General features: G+C 40.0%; 1 protein-coding gene across 1 annotated transcript in view; it reads left to right on the forward strand.

Annotated features, from left to right (window-relative positions):
- LOC114474993 (protocadherin-16-like) overlaps nt 1-23,515 on the forward strand; it is a 122,319-nt gene that overhangs the window by 81,728 nt on the left and 17,076 nt on the right. The window contains exons 3-10 of the mRNA XM_028465640.1: nt 9,438-9,626; nt 11,533-11,764; nt 11,851-12,087; nt 12,265-13,293; nt 14,023-14,210; nt 14,296-14,392; nt 15,177-15,334; nt 16,962-17,808. Of these exons, the coding sequence (XP_028321441.1) occupies nt 9,438-9,626; nt 11,533-11,764; nt 11,851-12,087; nt 12,265-13,293; nt 14,023-14,210; nt 14,296-14,392; nt 15,177-15,334; nt 16,962-17,808 (2,977 nt within the window). The remainder of the gene's footprint in view (nt 1-9,437; nt 9,627-11,532; nt 11,765-11,850; nt 12,088-12,264; nt 13,294-14,022; nt 14,211-14,295; nt 14,393-15,176; nt 15,335-16,961; nt 17,809-23,515) is intronic.

Below are 23,515 nucleotides of genomic sequence, written 5' to 3' on the forward strand. Positions count from 1 at the left end.
ACTCCAGGTTAACCAATCCTAGAGTGTTTTAACTGCTCTAGATTTTTCACCCTTCCTCTTCTTCAGGTTCCATCCATTCGCCATGTATTGGATGACACAGTTCTCCATATATTTCTTTCCTGGGCTGACCTCACTGCCTGTTGGTAGCCGTTTCCAGTCAAACCCTTGACATTGTCAATCCATGACATTCTGGAGCTGCGCTTGAAATTGCATACTTACGTACTACTACACACTACACAGTCTATGAGAATGATTTGGAGGATTAGTTCCCACTAAAGTATACTTCCAAGTTTTCCAAGATGCATTTCGAACCTACAACAACAAAAAGCTGAAGCACACTGAGGCTAAATATCTCTGTTGATTCTCCACCTTTGAAAGTTCTGAAAACATTTTAAGCAAGAAAGTGACCAAGTAGAATATCAACATGTGGTCATTTGATCCATAAAACTTGCTAAAACACATTTCATGCTGACATTTTGGAGATTTTTGGAAACTGCATTGTGCTACTGACTAAACTTCTGGTTAACTTCAAAACAAGAGCCCTATTTACAAAAGGCATTAAAAACTAATGGAAGACAAGAAGAGATGCTTTTGTTTCGAAACAGGGATGTGATTTTTAGCTTGAAGCCGGTCCAAGGACGATTTTACGTTCCACTCCCAATGCCCACCGTGCATACTTCAAAAATTATCAAATATTATATACTTTACATATACTCAATCTTTCCATACTATCTAATTTGAACGCACTACATACTCATTTTGACGTCAGACTTAGTATGAGTAGTATGTTAGAATGCGATTTCGAACACAGCCTTGGTCTTCCGCTCGTTCTCTTCCCCTCTATCGTTCCTTCTAACAATTCTCTGTAAATGTTCATATGGCCAAAAAAATGTGTTTTCTCGTCTCTTCACCCTTAGAGACTCCAATTAACCCAACATAACCTAACATGACACAAAAAGAATCGGGAAGCATTCGTGTATGTGATAGAAGCTGAGAAAAACAACCATTGTCTTCAGTCTTCAGAAAAGACACATTACTTTGAAAAAAAAAAACTAAATGTTACATTTGCGTGACAAGTCGTAGCCATCTTATTTTCAGGCAGCTTATTGAAAGTGTCTTCTCCAGATTTTTCATACGCTGCAGTTATCCTCTGTCCATTTGTAAACTTTCCATTTAGTAGGACAAGACAGCTGGGATGACATATGAACCTGTTTCATGTGCAAGCCTCTTTCTCTTTTGTATTTTATTACTTTTTACCCTCACAAAGCAGCCAGCCCTCACGTCAACAGTTTGAGAGTATTTGTCATATCTTTTTTTTATATAGCGTATACACATGTCTCTAACTATGCTCCAAGGATTTGGCCTTTTATTCTGCTAAATAACAACCAAAATCATCCACATGTGGTTGGTCTGAATCCCCTCTGTACTGTATACGAGGCAAATATTTGGAGTTTTGATGTATTTATCAACAGTGTGTGGGCTTCTTCCTTCCACAGGGTCACTGTGGTCTCTGTCTGAGTCATTGGCGTGGAGGTAGGCATGTCTCAAAGCTTGTGCTACTCTAAGGAGTGATGAATGAGGAGTTCTCCAGCACTCCTTCCTCCTCTGCACTCTCCTCAGAAGAGTTTGCCAGAACAATGGGGGCTGCCCACTAGGTTGATTGTGTTAGCCAGTGCTTGACGTTTTCTCTCATTCATGCGGTCTGCATTCGTCTATCACAGTATTTCTCCAGTGTCAGCAGGAAATTATCAAAAGTATACAATGGTATTAGTTTGTATTTTTAGTTATAAAAGTCCTAGTTTTTGTCCATATCTTCCTCAACATTATTATACATTTTTTAATTGCCTGTGAATTTTTTCTTCCCTGTTGTAATGAGATTGTCCTTCAGTAGTGAATTTATATATATATACATTATTCTTTTTTTACCTAACATCAGTTGTTCTCAAACTTTATTGTTATTTATTTAACGGTCCATCGATCTCGATCGATTGGTTAAGTAACGATCCAATCAAATCGATGGAAACGCAAACCATCGATTAACATCGCCATTTGAAACACAGCACTGGTCATGTTATTTTTAGTTAAAAAGAAGAATTTTCATTTAAATGTCTGAAACATTTCAGCAAAACATCTAAATTGCTTAATATTTTTTCCAGGTGCAAGTGAAATGTAACTAATTGTGTTAAATTTGTTTTCGATATTGTCTTAAATCAGTCTAAGACCCCTAAATCAAATCAAAATCAAATTTTGGCAAACTTTGTGATATTGGCAAATAGCAAACCGTTGTCCAAAGAATCAATGTTTCTTATTGTCATCAAAATGGAAATTTACAGCCCTGGTTGGTGGTTATTGTGTCCTTGCAGGCAAAACTACCCATTACACCTAGCAGCTAAAATCACTCGTATGGCTCAACTAATGTTTCTTTACTTTTGAGAGGCTTCCACCATTTGGTACTTAAATTGGAGAACTCGTGTATTGAAAGTTGTGTCTGTTCAATATCTGCAGTGGTTCTTGTAATTTGACCCAACATGTAGTTTCCGGTCAGCACATGCAAGCAGTAAAACCCTCCAAGTTTTTCTTTTTTTTTTTTTAAAAAAAAAAAGCTTGTGAAATCCAAAAATATAAATATGACTAATTTGTATGTTTTCCATTTTGTGCTATTGTGCACTGGAAGCGGTGTTCTTCCTGCTGCTCACTAGCATCTGCATGGCTTATTTACAAAGATTAAAATGATATTTTGATTTAGATTCCTTCAGAATTATTTTAGTTCATGCACCATGAGCATCATGTTACTGTAAAGAGCAATCATTTCATTCCGCAGCATTTTTTGTTTGCTTGTGTTTGATTATGCATCACGCTACGCTCATGCAGAGGTTGATTGATGCAAGTGATAATTTCCCTCTCGACAAACATTTACACGCGCACTCTGTCATTTGTGGCGTGTTTAGATTGGCAGCAGTGCAGTCACGTGATTTGGCTGCTTTCACTAAAGAGTGTGTGAGATAGATTTTGTTCAAGCCGTAAAAGCTAAAAACTACTTCACGTCACTTATTTACACATAGGTTCTTGATTTTTTTTTTTTTTTTTTTTTTTTTTGCTAATTCAGTGCAAGAAGCAGTGGCTCGGGACGCGTAAGGTCACCCAGATGTGCATGTGTTTGCAATAAACCCAGAACAACAGAAGCAAGAAACCCACAGCGGTTAAATGTATATACTGATTTTAAACAGACTTTTTTGGGAAATTCAAATCTAGAATTTAAAAGTGTCCAAGTCGTCGTTGTTTGTTTCCATGTCTGGTTCTGATAGGTTCCAAACGCCTTTCCAAAACTCTCCATCTATATTTGATTTGGATGTGATACAGAGATATGCTTTTCTACTGCGGTTCCTTTTGTTTTCCCGATTGGACGATCAGTAAGTGAAAAAGGTTCTGGAGCATATGCAGAGTTTGTCCCCTTAGTGGTCAAAAGTTTTCATTACAGTTTTCCTAAATTCATTTGAAAAAATGCAATTCCTAATATAATCTACATAATGTAGGCTACAAATATTTTAAATGCCATAAAACACAGTCACTGTAGAAAATATATGAATTAATTTGGTGTTCTTGTACTTGTTATTTTTTGGCGCTTGAGTCATGTGACCATTGTCCTCCTTTCAAAGCTTCAGCAAACCATGTTGAAATGTTATTGAGATTTTTTTTTTTTTTTATAAAATAGTTTTCTGCTGCTTTGATTCTAACATAATACTGTTAGTTTTATGTCACGGATGTTAGTTCTACCTAAGGTGTGTGGTATACGTTTTCTGTGAAATGATCCCAAACTTTTGAGACTGTCAGTGCCCAATCCTTTCGCGGGTAAATGGACTTGATTTTATATAGCGCTTTATCACCACACTGAAGCAGTCTCAAAGCGCTTTACATATCCGCTCATTCACCCAATCAATCTCACATTCACACACCAGTGGGACAGGACTGCCATGCAAGGCGCTAGTCGACCACTGGGAGCAACTTCGGGTTCAGTGTCTTGCCCAAGGACACTTCGACACATAGTCAGGTACTGGGATCGAACCCCCAACCTCTCGATCAGAAGACGACCCACTACCACCTGAGCCACGGTTGCGGGTCCGATGGTTTTGGATCCTTTCAACGCATGCGCGAAATGCGTCTACATCCGGTCTGCCTATTTTACGGCATTTCGTTTACCAATTAAAATGTTTAAACCTTACTATTTCAAACAAATTAGAAATTCATGTTTTAAGGGAATACCTTTTTTATTGTATTTTCTGTTTGTTTTTTCATCGCGGTGGTATTTTCTTTCTTTTTTTTAATTAACAATTAAAAACACCATAAAAACAGTCACATATCTACGTGTACTATTAGAATATTCAACAAACGTCGTATGGTCAGTTTACATTAAAATATTGCGTCCCAGGAGCTCTGTCTGTGTAAAGATTGAAGAGTGAAGGAAATGACGTAGTCTATGCGCATGCGTTTAAAGGATCAGGCTTGTGAAAGGATCGGGGACTGATAGAGACTTTAGGTTGGTTCTTCTTCACAAGGTAAATGGTGAAGCGACACTGCACTGCGTTCAAGTTATGGCACTGCAGAGAAAATGAAGCAGAAAGCGGCTGGCGGCCTGATTTTATCATGAATGTACAACATTAAACAACGCGTCATTTTCAATTATGTTACTAGTCATTTTTGCATTATTGTATATGTTACACACATTGTGGTTGGCGCGAATGTCGAGACGGTCTAAATATTGAATTCTATTTTGTCTTTTGCCCCCACTGGCAAGAAACTCAAAGTCCGTCTTTGCTCCTCAGGTCGACTCCTGGAATCTGATGGGGGGAGCGGTTATCTAAGCTTGTTTTTACTAAAGACTCAGCCAAACGTTGCTTTTTTCCAGCTGATAAGACAGCTTTCATCATGCCTCACTCACACACATGAAGTGTAGGGAGAACACTGCTGGCTGCTGCCGCTGATCTAAGATTACAACTCGCTTTTGAACTTGTGTTCCATTCAAAATAAAGTCAGGGTGATGTTACCTGTAGGAAAATTAAGAAAACAGAGGTCCCCCCATGTGAGTGGTTATTTTTTTACCACCTGCAGGGTGGAGAATATCTCCTCATATCTGGATCATGCTAATTTATTTCCCTGGGTATTACATTTTCAAAGATTTACTGCATGCATATGTAGATGGGATTATAAACATCAACATGTTAGTACATGTATTTATTAAAGAAGGAACGTTGAACAAACATCTGAGCGAGTAGTCAAAACCCAGAGATAAATGACTTGTTGCTGGGACGTTATATTGTGCAGCTGTGGTATAACACATATTAGTCAACATTTCAATTTTTTTTCTGCCAAATATCATTTTATTTCAGTCAGTTTTTACCTCAGTTGGACTTTTATGAAGCTTTAGTTTGAGCGGCTACACCTACCCAATCCTCATTTTCTGGGTTCTTGGTTTCTTTCTGGTGCAGGTTTTCTCCCTTTTTAAATATGATCTTTTCAGCCATTTCAAAATGTTGGCTGGAAAATTGTAATGTGCTGGAAAGTCGACCTCTATTTTCAGACAGGATGACACTGATACACTGTTATTAAACTGTGTACAGTACGAGAGACTACAATCTTCCACAATGGCCTGATTGCCATGGGCCTTGGAGTCACGGTTTCATATTAATATGATTGTGGGATTGATTATCTTTCTGAAGACATTCCAAAATAATCATTACCTAAACCCCATGGAGCATACTGTAGCATATATTTAGAGTATGAAATCTTAAATGGCTCCAAATATTCACCCTGTAACTTGAAGCACTAAGAAGTAATCAAAGGTTATTTCTTATATTATACAGATCCAGGTTAGGACTTGATAGGTTCATCTTTTTGTGTAATACATTTCTGACACCGTTTTTTACTGTATCTCACGGTGTGACGGCTGCAATGACCTACTATACTTAACAACCAATAGAAACGGCTTAAAATCAATCATGGATTTAGCGTGACTTAAGTTACATGGAAACAGTTTAGCATGAAGTTTAAAAAGAAGGAAATCTCAGTCTTTTTGGCTTTTGCACCAAATTTGACATGTATAACTACATGGAAGGCCAGACCATCAGTTGGAGTGAGAAGTAAGTGGCAAACAAGAGCATTCGCAGAGTGCAAATCTCCGTCAAGGACCAAATATCCTCTTTGCAAGATATTGCCACTTATCTGGATCAGTGATCCTGATCATGGTATCATGATTATTCACACGTTCAAGGCTTGGAAGAAATTTATTTCCCCATTAATTACAAAACAGTAGGTCCAAATATATGGGCACCCCCATTTATTTATTTATTTTTTTTATCCACGATGAAATGTGTAATCGAGATCTGATTGGAACCTTCCATGGCGTAAGGTTGATCTTTGGTTAAAATGTTGTCTGTTTTAATGTAATCCTGCTAATAGACAAACAAATAAATAAACGTTAGGCGGGTGAAAATATGACTTCCTTGGTGGAGGTAAATTACAGGAGGTAGGGCTGCACAATTAATCGAATTTTAATCGTGATCACGATTTTGGTTGCCACAATTACATTAATCTGTTCGTTGGCAATATTTACATTCAAAATACAGGCTCTGCACTCTGTAGTAATGTGTTTATTTTGTTAGGCTTTGGTACATTTTAAATTCTTGGGTTAATAGGAGTTCAAGTATCTCGGGGTCTTGTTCACGAGTGAGGATCGGATGGAGCGTGAGATCGATGCGGCGTCAGCAGTGATGCGGTCGCTGTATCCGACTGTTGTGGTGGAGAGGGAGCTGAGTCGGGGGGCAAAGCTCTCAATTTAGCGATTGATCTACTAATAACAGAAAGGACAAGATCGCAGATACAGGCGGCCGAAATGAATTCCCTTTCGCAGGGTGGCTGGGCGCACCCTTCGAGATAGGGTGAGAAGCTCAGTCACCCAGAGTTTCAGGCATGTCCTATTGGGAAGAGGCCTCGTGGAAGGCCCAGGACACGCTGGAGGGACTATGTCTCTGAGCTGGCCTGGTGTCGCCTCGAGGTTCCCCCAGAATGGCTAGAGGAGGTGTGCGTGGATCGGGAGGTCTGGGCATCTCTGCTGAGACTGCTGCCTCCACAACCCGGCCCCGGATAAAGTGGAAGATAATGGATGGATGGATGGGTTAATATATTTTTATTATTTTGCACTATAAACTGTACACATATTGTTTGTTTAAAAGAAGTGTAATAAAAACACAGATTATTTTCCTAACATGATAAATAATTGTGATTATAATCATGATTACAATATTGATCAAAATAATTGTCATTATCATTTTGGCCATAATCGTGCAGCCCTATTGAAAGGTTAGTTTTACCTTTCTAATTTGCGAGTGTACTTTTCCCCTGCTTTATTACCCGTTATTCCAATTGGTATGATATAAACTACATTGTGTTCACATCTTAATCAAGAGCTGCTCCTAGCTGTACATTTTTTGTTCTACATTGCCCTCACTGCCAATTTTGGGGAAAACCTTCTTATTTATACAATTTCAAAGGCCAAACTAATGTTTTTTTTTTAAACAGTTAAACAGTTTAGCTCAGATATTATTTAATTAATTGAATGGTGGGCTAAATTAAACAATGCTGTGGTTTGAAGGCTGCGATCTGGCATCCCTGCATTCAAGCTTAGCTTTGCTGTTAGCCACTGATATCTGCTTCAGTGCCATGCAGAGGTATTGCAGCTAATTAACAGAATATTTGTTTTGTCTAGTACATTGATGTTTGCTATTAGCTGTCATTCGTGACATAAAGTTAGATACTTACTGTAGTTTAGGAAATCTGATTCCACATTTAGGCGGATAAAGTACTTAATGCTAGAATGGAGGCTATATATCAAATTGTAATTATACTATTGACTTTAAAGTTTTACTACAAACAGCCTATCGTTATGAATACTTGGGGCACAAAATCCCCATATTTTTTTTGTCCTTTTATTGCTTGAATAAGTCAAAAAAATACCTAATGTTTTCAGGTCTGCTGGCTATATTTCATATACTGTATGTTGGAACTGATTGAATGAAAATGGTGGTATTTTCCTTCCATCTCCCATTTATCAAATTAAGCACATAAAGATGTGTGGTTGTCACATAACTTGACCCATGGAAAATAATATAATTGTAAAAAGGAGGCTGCAGCCGTTGCATGTCAAAAGATGGAGTAGCTCTCCTTGTATTGGTCTGGGTTTTCCCTTCCCTTGCATCGTTTATTTATTTTTCTTCCCCTTGGCTTGCACCTCTGCCAGCTCTACAACTCTCCCACACACCACTCACCCTCTGTTAGGAGTTACAGTGGAGATTGTGGGGCACGCTCTCCGCTCAGTCCCCTGTCTACCATCTGCTCCGAAAAAGAGAGAAGGAGGCTGAATTACTCGAGCCAAACTTTCATCGCCTTGTATGAATGATTTCCATCGATTCACAGTCGTACCGATTGCTTTCTTTTTTTTTTTTTTTTTGAAAGAAAAGTTGAATTTCAGAATAAACATGTCTGGATTTATTTTTCTTGGCAACATTCCTGATGACTGCTCCGTGTTACTCAGAGGAGCCTCCCTGCTGCTGAGTATTGGCGCACTTTCGTGTGATCCGTGTGTCTTTTTTTCTCCCAATTAGTGTTTTACTAAAAAGATCCATTTATAATGTGCTGGAAGGAGGGCTTTAATCAACTTGTGAGGTTCCACCCTACTGTAATCTCAATCTGGAGCCAACACTTGCAAACAATTATAGTGCTGGTGCCCAGGGGCCTGATCTGATTGGTGTGTTTGCGTTGAGCTGTCTTGGGACATCACACAGTACTTTAGTCTTTAGCTGATGCCGATTGAGCCCGCTTTTACATCTTCCACTGGTTGTGTTCATCTTTAAATGTGCCATGGCCCATGGTATTAAAACTAGAACCAGGGTTTTAAATTTACAGTGCAATGAAGCGTACTGTGCGGTGTCTCGCTATTGCCCAGTCGTCCCTGTCATCGTCATTCGCAGACAAAGACCACTCCTGATGGAGACAGATTTCCCTTTCTGGCAACTCTCCCAGAGTCTGGAGAAGCCATCCTCCTTTCCTGACCCCCCTCCGCCTTTCCTCCTCCTTCCTTTCTCTCCGAGTCACTTTCTGCCAAAAGGCCTGTTTGGCTCATGTTCTGGCTTGGATAAACAACAACGAGTCCGTCCAAAGATGCTTTCAAAAACACCTGGTGTGGTGTTCTAGCTACAGTTTATGGATCACAGTCACTTGTAAATTCCGGTAATAAAATTTAGATTTAATCTGCTGTGGCCTCAGAGGATTATAATTTAGTATGGAAACTGTAGAGGTAATCCAATAAAATACAACCTAATGCGTATTAATTGCTTTTTGTCGTGTTTGAAAGGTTTAACCGTTGATGTGTTTTCTTGTCCTTGCAGGTTAAAGCGACAGATGCAGATGGAGGATCTTTTGGCTCAATTACCTACTTCCTGGGCTCAGGCATCAACAGCGCTGTTTCCTCTCAGTTCACCGTTGGCAAAGGGAACGGCCAGATCTGCACCTGTGCCGCACTCGACAGGGACCAAGGGCCGGCCAGCTACGATTTATCAGTTACTGCAGTGGATGGGGTAAAACTGTGCTTTGTTATATCAAGCCTATTATAAATCCATTAGACCAGGGGTGTCAAACTCATTTTAGTTCTGGGGCCAAATACGGTTTGATCTCAAGTGGGCCACAGGTTTTATGCGGGAAAATTAGTAATTTCAACATTATCTTGTCCGAGTTTGGACTTCTACATATACATAAAATACAAAATCTGTAAGAAACCGACAATATCCAAGCAATAAGTGACAGATATCAGTCCCAACGGGGTCTTCACTTTAAAATTCCTAGATTTTACAAACAATTTTTTATTTAATTATGGGAAATATGTCATAATTTTGAGTTTATTCAACAGTTTAACATAAAAAATGACTGCAATTGTGCGATATATGCGCCGGGAAAACTGTGTGGTGTTCTGATTGACTCAGATCTTACATTCAGCAGTCAGATCAAATCTATCACAAAAACAGCCTTCTACCACCTAAAGAACATCTCCAGAGTGAAAGGTTTAATGGCTCAGAAAGATCAGGAGAAACTGGTCCATGCTTTTATATCCAGCAGACTGGACTATTGTAATGGTCTTCTGACAGGAATCCCCCAAAAGAGCATCAAACAGCTACAGCTGGTTCAGAACGCTGCAGCTCGGGTCTTAACCAGAACAAAGTAGTTTTAAAGTATTTACACTGCCTCCCAGTCAGCCTCAGAATAGACTTTAAAGTTCTGCTGCTGGTGTACAAATCTGTGAATGGGTTTGGTCCAGAATACATCAGTGACATGTTAGTCAGGTATGAACCCAGCAGGTCTCTCAGATCTATGGACACAGGTCAGATAGTGGAGCCCAGAGCTCACAGTAAACATGGTGATGCTGCTTTTAGTTGTTATGCTGCAAAGAAGTGGAACAAACTGCCAGCAGAGCTGAAGTCAGCATCCAATGTGAACATTTTTAAATCAAAGTTAAAGGCACTTTTTTTCTCTACTGCATATGATTGAGAGAGAGATTTTTGGTCATGTTGTTGATGTAATGATGATTTTACTGATAATTTTAATTGATTTTACTGATGATTTTAAATGTTCTTATTGATTTTAAACAATTGAATGTTTTATCATGTAAAGCACATTGAGTTGCCTTGAGTATGAAATGCGCTATACAAATAAATTTGCCTGGCCTTGCCTTGCCTTGAGTCCCCGCAAATACTTTTGAGGTTCATTTACACAATGATTCATGTTTTTTTTTGTCATTGTCACTTTCTCCTGTGGGCCGAAATGGATGCTCAAAAGGGCCTGATTTGGCCCCCGGGCCATGAGTTTGACACATGTGCATTAGGCCAAAGTTGTAGGCTTTTTACAGACAGGAGTGTGAAAAGTAAAACATAAATGGTGAAGAAAAAAAGTTGAATTTGACCAGTGAAGTTAAAAGAAAAACATTTCTAGCCCTCCATGGAAGGTAGATCCATTCAGAAGTTGCCAGAAATCTCCTGAAAATAAAAGGTTGAAAATGAAAGAGGATTATGTTGGGCATGTTAAAGCAATCAAATGCAGAAATGCTTCAACTGTCAGGCAGTAATATTTTAACAAGTTGGACAGTCGCCTCTCTCGTTTTTGCCACCTGGTCCAAATGAAAAGCTCGCTCTGTATTTTCTGCAAATGAAAGCCAAGAAAACCAAATGGAGTTTGAGCGAGCACTCTCCGCCCTCCACAGGTCATGACATATTGCTCTTTCCCAGGGGAAACTATCAATCTGTGTCCCTTCAAAAACCTGCGAGGACTATTTTCTTAAACCAATGCTATTCACGAAAACCTTTAACTGGGTTTACTACAGGTTTTTACCGCCGTCATTAATATGGTCTAAATCCTGCTTTCAGGGATGTTTTCTCTGCTTTTGATTTATTGCATGTAAAGCTGTAACAAAGGAGCTTTTTGTTTCCTCCTCAGGGTGGACTGAGCTCCGTAGCCTATGTGACGGTAGATCTGGTCGATGTTAATGATAACAGACCCACTTTCTACCCGCTCAGCTATGCTGTTAGCTTGAGCACACAAAGTACACCTGGGACATCTGTGGTAAAAGTGTCAGCTTATGACCCCGACTCAGGTGAGAATGGCAGAATTACGTACCAAACGGTACCAGGAGGAGCCTCCCCGTTCTTCACTCTTAACAAAGACACAGGTTGGTGTTGAAGTATTATATTTGTATCTCCAAAATGATTTCCAAACATTTCAATTAAATGGTGCCTGCCTTGTTTTTACCCTTAGGTGTTATCTCCTTGTCCCGGTCTGTCTATGGGAAGGTCAACTCCATCATTCCAATGGTTATATCTGCTAAGGATGGAGGTGGACTGTTTTCCTCCATCAATGCCAGAGTCAATATCAGTGTGGTGGCAGGGCTCGTAGCACCGCCCGTGTTTGAGCGAACTCATTATTACTTCACCGTTTCAGAGGACGCCCTTCGGGGAACGGTTGTGGGCACCATCCATGCAAGCAGTAAAACAGGTGTGGAATACAGATATCTTTATTCTCTGCTCTATATTCCATTTGCACAATCATCAGCAGTTCCGCCATGCACAACAAAATGAAAAGTTGCATTTATCTTGATGTCCCTAGAAATTGTTTTTATAGGCTGCCAGTGATTTGTTTTTAAAGTTTTTTATTGTCCTCCTCCTCCTACAGGCACCTCTAAAGACGTTTCCTATACTATCAGCTCTGGGGACCCAACAGGCTACTTGACAGTGGATTCTGACACTGGAGCCATAAGGACCAGCTTGCCCCTTGATCATGAAGCCCTATCCGATCTAGATTTTGTGGTGCAGGCACAGAGCGGTAACCCCCCCGCCTTTGGCCAAACTCGTGTCCACATTAGCATCACAGATATCAATGACAACCCTCCGGTTTTCATGCCCTCATCGTCAGAGTCTCTTCTCTTGCCAGAGCATACACAAATGGGGACAGTGGTGTACCGGGTTCTAGCTGAGGACAGAGACTCGGGAGTTAATGGACAACTGACTTTTGATCTTTTTTCTCCAAGTGGAATCCAGAGGATATTTAGCATAGAGCGCCACAGTGGAGAGATTCGATTGGTTGGCAGCCTGTCATATGAAAGTACCCCTCGTTATGACCTTCAGGTAATTGCCAAGGACAGTGGCATACCCCAACTCAGTGCTATTTTTATGCTTGTGGTCCATGTCCAGGCTGAAAACGAGCAAGGCCCTGTTTTTGATACCCTGACCTACCGAGTGGAGCTGAAAGAAGGAACTCCAATAAACACACGCTTCCTTCAGGTCAGGGCTTTAAGCCGAGAAACCTCCAGCCTGGGTCACTCAAGTCCTTTAGCGTATCACCTACATCCAGACGGGGACGCTGCAGGGTTTGGAATTGCTGCAGAAAGTGGATGGCTGTTTGTGAAAAGTGCATTGGACCGAGAAGTTAAGGAAATGTATCTTCTAACTGTGCTGGCCAGTGCGGGCCAGGGGCAGCTCCAGAGGACTGGCAGCGCCACTGTACGGATATCGGTGACCGATGAAAACGACAACTCCCCCCGGCTTACCCAGGAAAGGATCTTTATGGCTGTAAGAGAAAACCTTCCTCCTGGAACTGGTTTTGGTCATGTCCTGGCCACAGATCGTGACAGCGGCCCCAACGGACGTCTCAACTACCGGTTGTTGCACCAGGACCGTCACTTCCAGATAAACGGCAACACAGGTTAAATTAAGTTTTATGAACATACATGATGTATTTTAGATGTGTGTGTGTGTGTGTGTGTGTGCGTAGTAATACGCTAAGCTTGATTTCCACAGAGGTATTTACATTCTTGTAAAAGCTTCATCCAGAGAGTTAACCGATTGTTGGACAGTTTTTTAATAAGGCTGCTGTTGGCTGATGAAGTGCCGCTTTTAAAAGTCATCAAAGTATGCCTGACTAAAAAATGCACGTTAACTGTGTTATATTGTTTGGCATTGTGAGCAGAACCTAGATTTAAAATGGAATATTTAAACAAAAATGTCACGTTTAAGATATAAAGATTTAGTAATTACCTCATTGTAATGTAAATTTAAATATTCTTGTTGAAAAATGCTTATGATACTTGCAAAGTTTCTTCTAAAAGTTCAGAGTGCAGATTTTCCTTCATAAATTAGTTAGTGACAGCCATTCTAAGCATCTTGTTTGCCTCTAATTAGCCCGATGAGTGTGTTGGCCAGTGGGTGAAGTCTCTGATTTGTGATCCATTGGATGAGTCATGAGCTCCTTCAACATCTGTCAGCCTTCCAGAGTTGTGCCCATGTACACCCTAAATCATTACTCTGTGTATGTCCAAAACGTGCGTGTCAGTGATCAAAGCATTCTGCCTCCCAAGTTTCACATCAATATTCTGGTGAACGAGGGCCTGTGCAAAAAAAGAAAAAATCCCTCTTATCCTCACTCTTCCCCCAGGCGAGATCAGTACAAGAATGATTCTGGATAGAGAGCAGCAGTCGAGTTACCAGCTGCTGGTGGTGGTCCAGGATGGAGGTTCACCCCTAAGAAGTGCTACCGGCACAGCATTCATCACCGTCCTGGACGACAATGATAATGAGCCTGTTTTTACCCACAGTCAGTCAGGCAAAAGCATCGTCCTACAGGTGATGAAGCATATAAACACAAGCACATGCAGGATTAGACTCTTTATCTGTTCAGTGATAGTTTTTATTTATTTTTGTTTCACAGGTGATGGAAAGTCAGTCTTCAGGAGTTGTGTTGGGGACTCTTCAAGCCAAAGACCCTGATGATGGGGAGAATGGCACCATATTTTACTCTTTGTCAGGTATATTACTGTTGAAAGAAAGCATTCATCTGTAAAAGAAAGGTCATTACTTTTGTCCATTGTACGTATGTTGTGGGTTGAAACAGTGTTTGACCTTGTTCTATCGTGAGAGCATTTTTTTTTAAATTTATTATTATGATTAGGGGTGTCCTGATACAACTCCGATACAATACCGATATTGCAGCCTTAAATCTGCTGTATGTAAGTTTTTTGGCTTCATTTGTTCAAATATCCATTATCACCTTTGTGCATATAGTAATTCAAAGTGTTCCGAGTGGACACTGTAATTTTGCACCTTCTCTTGGCCCTATATAAGAACTTTAGAAATCCAGGTACATGAAGCTTTTCAGCCAATCAGAGATCTTTTTACAGAGTGCTCCATGAGCTGTTTTGGGGTATTACTATTGCAGGGGTGGCCAATCCTGGTCCTCAACAGCCACTATCCAGCATGTTTTAGATGTTTCCCTCTTCCAAAACACCTGATTGAAATGACCAGGATCGTTATCAGGCTTCTGTTTTATCCTTTTTGTACTAAAGTTAATCAGAATCAGAAAAGTTTTATTGGCCAAGTACAGTTTAAAAAACAAAACAAGGAATGTGATTTGGTGGATGGTGCCAAAAACAAAACAACAAGAAACAACAACAGCAGTACTGAATTTTAGTAGTATTTATAGTAGTGAAGTACCCAACATATACAAGTTATGAACCAATCTCCTATATATTTAAATGCATTGCTTATTTTGCTTTTAATCCTCAGTGGAGTGTTTTACGTTGCTTCCTGCAGGTTTGAGGGCCGAGCGTTTCTCCTTGAATACCAACACTGGGGAGCTGCGTTCATCATCCCCTCTCAGCCACTCAGAGCGCGCTGAATACAGCCTGACAGTGACAGCCACCGACAAAGGACTTCCCCCTCGCAGTACCTCCTGCTCCCTCATTATTCAGGTCAGACATCCACTGGAGCGCAGCCAGAACAAACACCATCACTGCTCACCTATTTAATATCAAAGAACGGGGGTCTGGGCTGAGAAGATCCATGTCTTTGGGCCCCCTCAGACACATCAGCCTCACTTATGACAAGGTCCCCTCCCCATCTCCTCCCTTTATTTTCCTCCAGTGAATTTTCAAAAGGGAAATTTCTATCTGAAATGGAAAAGTGGGACTAAATCAAACACTCCCAGCTTGTTCTTGATGAAGGCCAGCTGTAGACTGCACTGATCAAGGTCATACTCATGATTTCAACACTTTTTTATTACGGTAGCGCTTTTCGCACAGAACAGAAGGATTTGTGCACTTAAAGCTAAAAAAAAAGCACAACAATAAAGTCAATGCAGGGTGTCTTTTGCTTGGGTTATTTAATATCAAACAGAAATGAATGCAACGGAAGATTGGAAGAAAAAACAACTCCATTAAAGTTCCAATAGTTCATCCTCCTCTTTGGTTTTTTTCTTGTCCGACATTGAATGGAAATCTAAATTTTTGATTTAAGAGGTTAAACAGTGCAGTTTTTCTTCCTCATTGACATTTCTTTGTTATCTCATCTAATGGTTTTTTTTTTCAGGCTTAGATTCTTAAAGCTCTTAAAAAGGACGATCGGACGATACCGATTAAATTCTGGCATTCGTAGTTTCCATCTAATGTGGAACCAATATAACAGGTTGTCAACAAACACATCGTCACGTTTGTGAACGTCATCGTACTGTGGGAAATATTTTGTAGGTTATTCAGTTTTCAGATGTCCTGCACTGACAGTGAGTTTCATTGGATTTGATGAACATGGCCTTTGATTCCATCCTCGTTTTATACTGTACTTTTACGTTTTAAAGAATAGAACAAATGTCTTTATATAATGAGTGTGTTACGTGATTGAGGAGAAGTAATACTATTATTGCGTCTTTGTTGACTTGGGCACTGCTCATTGAATGAGGCAACTTTTTCTTCAATTCCACAAATTACTTTTATTATGTTTAAAGTAGTGATGCACCGAAATGGCCAAAACCGAATCACCGAGAGAAATAGTTATGCAAATTATTAGTGCCATTGTATTTATGGGTATAAATATGTACTAACTTCACTAAAATTAAAACATTGCAAATGTATGAGTTAAGCACTGACATTCCAACAGTTATAGTTAATGTTAAATAATATTGTACAGCCCTATATCTGACTAATCTTCAGATGGAGAGTCAAATTAAATATGTTTAAGTCTGTGTGCTCTCTGTGCATGGACCGTGTTAACGGAGGGCTACATGTAACTACAGTGTTGACGTGACACAAAAACATAAAACACGTGCCCCGTCAACTTTGCTCAGAAAACACTTTAGTGCTCACATTTATTGAAATACAGCTCCTCCGTGAGTCCGCGTACAAGTTGGCCCGTTTCATCCCAACATCCTGTTTCGGTCTGCATTTTTTTGTGAGAAAGTGTTTCGGCCAAAAAAAATTTTGGTGGCCGGAATTTTGGTGCATCACAAGATTAAAGGTTTGCAAAGTGAAGTCGCTAGGGTTAGGAACAGGCAGTTTAATGAAATTGCTTTTGCCCCAAATAGACACAAGTCTTTCTGTATTGCAGGTTCTCAGTGTCAACAGACATTCTACCAAGACCAATACCATCTCCCTGTCTTTTAACTCCGGGGAAGAAGCCAAACCAGGCTCTGTTGTCGGCTCAGTCCGTCTCCATGACAAGAAAGTGACAGATAATGGTGTGGTGACCTACGTCGTGGTCGGTGGCACGGACCGGGGCGGAACCTTCGTGGTTGACCGTCTGACGGGCGACGTATACCTGGCTGGCCCTCTCGACTATGAACGTGACGCGCACTACAGCCTGCAGATTGAGGTGGATGACTTTGCTCAGCAACCTCCAAGCAGCACCCTTGTCCACCTGGACATTAACATAGTGGACAGTAACGACCACTCTCCTCAGTTCCCAGAAGATCCTATCACCATTGTTGTTTCTGAGAGCATGGAGCCAGGCTCTTCTGTCTATACCTTTCAGGCAGAAGATAAGGATGGCAGTGGACCAAACAGTGAGCTGACCTATTCCATGACCCGCCAGTCGCCAAACATTCCTGGCTTGTTTGCGCTCGACCCCTCTACTGGGGTTCTGTCCCTGGCTCAGAAACTGGACCACGAGGTCACCTCAAGCCTTATACTGGTTGTAAAAGCAACAGATTCAGCCCTGGATCCCAACCAAAGGCGCTGGGGTTCCATCACAGCAAGGGTGTATGTAACCGATGAGAATGACAATATACCAGTGTTTATATCGCCAACAGCTGTGAGTGTAATGGAGGATCAGCCTGTGGGCTTCGTGGTTCTTTACATCATGGCCAGAGATGCCGACCAAGGGGAGAACGGTAGAGTGACCTACAGAATCCAATCAGGAAACACTGGAGGGACATTCAGCCTTAATCCAAACACTGGTAAGTCCAATACAAGAGGGAATGGGTTTTAAATAAAGCTGGGAACACAAGGATTTAAAATATATATATATATATATATATATCTGTTACAGATCCCACACATGAACATAAAAAATTATTGTACTGTGAGTGAGCTCCGATTATCTTAACACAGTACGCCACACACAGAGCCATTCTGTCATACCAATGGGCTTCTTCCAAGCTAAAGATCCTGCGTGATCAGACGAGACCTAATACTGCATTCAAAGCAACTCGGGATTTTCCAACCTCCTACTCGAAACAAGCGATCAGGAACTCTGCCGGAAATAGGAGCTCCTACTTGGAAAAGTTAGAGAGTTCCACATGCTGACGCTGAACCCGGTTGAATTCAGAAAATAGAATTCTAAACTAGGAAAGGCAGAGTTCCAAGTTCCCTTGACCACAACATTACATGTTTCTCAGTCAGCTCTCTTCTTGATATGAAAATATGGCTACATTCCATTCCACGTCACAAATCACAGGGTTACTCTCTCACTTCATCCACCAGAGAATCAGTCGCACCTTGTTTAAGGGAGAGTAAAGGTCCCTTAGGAGAGCTCTTCTTCTCTGCTTGATGGTCTACTACCAAACCGCAGAGCTGAAACTGTTTTTATTTTCTTTCGGTAAACAAAAGAGGGTTACATCGGCATCTTTAACTTTTCCTGATTATTTAGGACAAACAAACACAGCACAAGTTGGGATTTTGACTGAAAAAGCTGCTAAATGATCTAAAAAGCGGGCTGAATGCTTCACTCCAATATAAAACAATGGCATGTTTACAGGCAGTGGGGCCATGTGAGATCATCAATAACGTGATTTCTAGATGGCAGAACACAGGCTCTAAAACAAATATGGTGCATAATAATGTGTTTTAAGTATAGATCTTCTAATAAGGACATTTCAAAGGTTTTAGGCCACATTTGTAAAAATAGTGGAGGATCCCTTTAACAGACCTCAGACCACAGAATAATCTTTTAGGATATGCTAATAAAACCTAAAATAAACTGCCGTTAATCGTCCTTGGTCGGGAAGGGGAAAAATCGGTACAAAAAGATAATGACTGTCTATTATGTGTACCCTGCTTAGGTCATTGATACATAAATGACTCACGTACAGTAAGACTGTTTATTCATCCAGCATATTCGGTCACATTATGCCGTGCACAAGACAAAAAATATTGACTTTAGTAAGTAAGGCATTTCCTAATTCAATTATTGTCCTCTTTTCGTATGTTACACATTAAGATGCAAGTAAAGTTAGATTGTGATTGCTAAGAGCTACAGTATCTATTGCTGAAAGTTCCTAACCGTTTTTTTGAAAGTATTTTTTTTAAAGCTTTCTGCTTGTCTTCATCTTTTACTGTCAGCACATCTATCCCAACAGAAGAGCGAATCTGTATCTACTCACATCCATGTGAGCTTTTTCAGACTTTTAAAAGTTTCCTCTGCTCCACATGTGCACTACCCCTCCTTCCCCCCCCACTAAGTTGTCCCTTTCATAAACACACACAAATACATTTGATTGAACAACAGAACTCTTGCTTCACCCTTCATGACTTATTTCTCTCAGGTGGAGCCCAGACAGTGCAGCGTGCCAAACTCTGAACACACACACAAAAGAATGTGCAAGCCCACGTGTACACACAACAACCTCTCATCTGTTATTGTGGATCTATTCCCATGAAAGAGCAAAGAACCTCCTGCTCAGGCTTCTGGGAACCATTAGAGCAGGGATCGGTTACGTATGTTTACGTGTGTGCGGTTGTGTGTGTGTGTGTGTGTGTGCATCAGACTTCGTCACTTAGTGCAGTAAACTCTGACCTTGGGCTATTTAGTCCTATGGGCTTTGTTGTTGTGTGTAAGACGCGTGTCGACATTTGCTCCACCTTCTCCCTCCAAGTCACCAAATAGCATGGCCCCCTTAAACACTCGGCCTCTGTTGTGCACGTCACTTCTGCTTTAGCCAAGTCCTGAAGTGTTTTCCTGCACACTGCTCCTTCTTATAATAGTGGGCAGAGTTTTTCTAATTTGTTGGATCATTAAAGCTTCTTGAGACGATCATTTCTTGTCAGATAAGATCATTTGCTGGGGGAAAAAAAAGATGTACAAGGATGCAATGCTTGAAAAGTTCAAAAGTTCTTTTTTTTTTTTTATCTCACTCTCTTATTGACGTTGTCGGAAAAGTATTGTGCATTGCATCGTGGGATTTGGAGTTGACTGGTCTCACTCTGGATCCCACATTTTGCTGCGGTCATTAAATCACGACCCACTTTTTTTTGAGATTTCAACCAACCAAATTGAGTTTTTCAAAAATAGCTGTTCAAAACACACACATACTCTTTTATCAAACATAAATCTATTTATTTTCCTGTGCAACATGCATTTCACAGCACGTCTGTTAAAAGAAAAGTTTCTTTCAAAATAAAAGACAAGTCCAACATGAGAGGCATTCATTATTTATTTATTTTTGTCCAGCTGTCCACGACCCACCCAGTATAGGTTTGTGACCCACCAGTTGAGAATCTCTGCCAAACTTTTCCTACTGCTCACCCTTTTGAAGACTGATAAACTGTCACCCCCACACTGTGACAATTTTTTTTAGATGGTAAAACTGTGTGAACTTTTTTTAAAATAAAAACTATTTGGGCTACTCTTCTTTAAATCTCATAAAAATAACATTACATTTACAATCACATGTTTTAGAACAGTAACAAAGGTCTTTATTCATAAAATGCAAAGAAAAAAAGTCATTCTAGCTCCTCCCATTCACCCCACGCCCCACTGTCATGACATCACAGGGCATGCCCCCCAGTTTGGGAACCACTGTCGTAGACGGATGCATAGAAGTATTTTGTCTTCATTCTTACCAGGGTTTCTTGTGTTTCTTTGCCAGACAAGGAGGACTGTGATTGTCTAAGTTGACATCATTTTTGTTCTAGTCTGTTCCCCATGATATCATCCTCAAATGTTCAGCTCAGTGTCGTGTAGCCATTCCCTCGTCTATGGTCCCAGTTGAAAAAAGGCCACCATCCGATGGAGGTTTGTACAGATGACAGGTGTTAATGATGTGTTCTGTCAGGCCCCACTTCTTGATAGTTGACTTTAAGCAGCCAACACTCAGTTTGTAGGCAGGTCAGAAGGCTTCATTGGCGACGTAGTAGGTGGTAGGTAGAAGAAAAAGACCCCATCTTCAATTTCAGCCAAATTTGGATCTTTTCGACTAAACCGCAAAATAAACATCCGCTATTCTTTTTCTGCAACTTTCATTCCCTGAGAACACCAGAAATGTGTTGGGAACTGTTTTGAGGGTCCAATAAATGACACTTCTGGACATCTTTCAGTAACACTTTACTTGAAGTTTTATACAACATTATGACATGACACCTGTCATTAGCATGAATAAGGTCGGTGTCATGAAGGCAGTCGTTAAGTGCCGTTTGTTACCCTAACCCCTAACCCTACCTGACCCCACTAGATCCCTCCACCTAATCCAAAAAATGCCAACATAGCTCCAAAGGTGTCATTTTTTTTTTTTTTTTTTTTTTTTTTTTAAAAAAAAACTCCAAAGGTGTCATAATTTAGCGAATGACACTTAATGACAGTCTTCATGACACCTTATTCATACTGATGACAGTTTAATGTCAGTCTTATGTGTAAAACTGTAAGTAAAGTGTTACCCATCTTTCTACAGAACTCTAACTCCCACCATGCAATTGTAACAAATAAATAACACACTAGGGCTCAGGAACTGACTGCGAAAAAGGTCAACAGAAATAGGTTCGGCTGTAGAGCCAAGGTGTGTGAATAATTGGACACAGACACAAGGATTTCGTTTTAGTATATGTATATTAAAGATATTATATATAGTAAAGATATTTGGAGTCAATTTATATTGATATATATTATTTAGTTGTTATTAATAATCAGGTGTAGGCAATAAACAAACAAACAAAATACAATTACAAAACAAAGACAATATTTTCTTCTTTCAAAACTTGTAGTCAAAGTTCAGTTCAAGGTTCATTTCCTTTGGTGAGTTCAGTTCAGTTTGTTTGATTTCGCCAAGTTGGAAAGCGAAGGGTTTCGCAAAGTTCTTTCACATTGGGGGAAAAAATACAAAACAGAAAAGGTCCCCAGGGTATATTCCAAGTATTAGGTCCGAGTGTCCGAGGAAACAAAAAGATCAAATATTCCTACCGCGATGCAGCGGTGGTTGGGTGGTGGCTCGCCATCTAGTGGTCGAGAGTGGTAGGTGATCCAGGACTAACATAAAAACCTGACCTATAAAACAAGGCCAACAACAATCAGTCAAAAAGGAATTAACTTAAGTACATTTTAAAACAGAAGATACATTCACCTTAGCACATTTAAACAATTTGTCATTGTTAATTAAATAAACAGTTATAAATAAATGCTATAAATCATAGCAGAAAAATCCATATCAAGGTAAATCAAATTGAAGCTTCATTCTATATATTCAGAGATCAAAGGGAATAAAGTGCTCTTTTAAATCAACATCATTAGCTGTAAAGCTAAGTCATATCATATAAATTAAACATGCATGTTTTAAATAGATTCTTCAAATAAATCATTGTTGTAGCACAACAGATCATTTCATTTAGTAGGTCAAAGCCTATTCAAGACCACATAGCCGAATGGGCAATTCTTTCAAAAAGTAACAGAAATGGTCAAAATCAATCAAAACTACAAAAAGCGAAGTATTATTTTACTATAATACTATAGTATAGTATACTGTGGGCGCCGCAAAAGGCTGCCCCGGTGTGTTGATGTGTCTTCTTCACTGCAACTACCAAGTCAAATTCCTCGTATTGTTCTAAACTGTACCTGGTCAATAAAGCTGATTCTGATTCTGATTCTGATTCTGATTCATTTAACAATTCGGCTTTGATTATAAAGTAGAAAATAAAAGGATTACTTAAATAAAAGTGCAAATGGTCAGACTGACCCTGTGTGTTCCGCAGCTAATGTTGGCTTAATTTTGCAGGAATTTCAATGGAGTCTGGTACACCACAAATCCGCCAAATACTTAGTGAAACACATTGAAGTACAATGTGAAACGACTCACCGGTGAGTGGAGAGATATCTAGTTTATAGAAGGTATTTCTTATGAAGGTTGTGTTTCAGTGGTGATTTTCCATCAGTAAGCCGACCATGCAGACGCCACAGTAAGAGCAGCCATCACAGCATTTAGTGGAGCAAACAAGAGTGAAGGGGGAGGAGCCAGGGACTTTAAAGGTGTAGCGCGGGCTCATCACAATAAAACCATGGCAGGAAGTTGGCCTCTAGTTCACATGGGTTACACTATGCACAAAACGTTTCCCACAATGTCAATAAGAGATATTTTACAGTAGAGACCAACACAAACTTTCAAATGGCAATTTCAACCTTTTACATCTTTTTTCAATCAAATGATCTTCGATTCATTGATCTACGAGGTTTACACTATGTCTATCTGATAAAAAAAAAAATACCGTATAGTCTCCGGCAGCTTTAATGTTTTACGTTTTAGGGTTGAGAATCTGTTTTCAATCAGTGACATAAAAAAGAGGAACATCATGCTATGTTTATCTGTCTGAGTCAAAGGTTGTTACTCAGTGTCTGAAGAAGGGCTTCACATTTCATCTCTGAGGCAAAGATGCATCTACTACCACTACTTTGCAGTATGTCAG

Source organism: Gouania willdenowi, chromosome 13, assembly GCF_900634775.1.
Source record: "Gouania willdenowi chromosome 13, fGouWil2.1, whole genome shotgun sequence".
NCBI classification, from domain to species: domain Eukaryota; kingdom Metazoa; phylum Chordata; class Actinopteri; order Blenniiformes; family Gobiesocidae; genus Gouania; species Gouania willdenowi.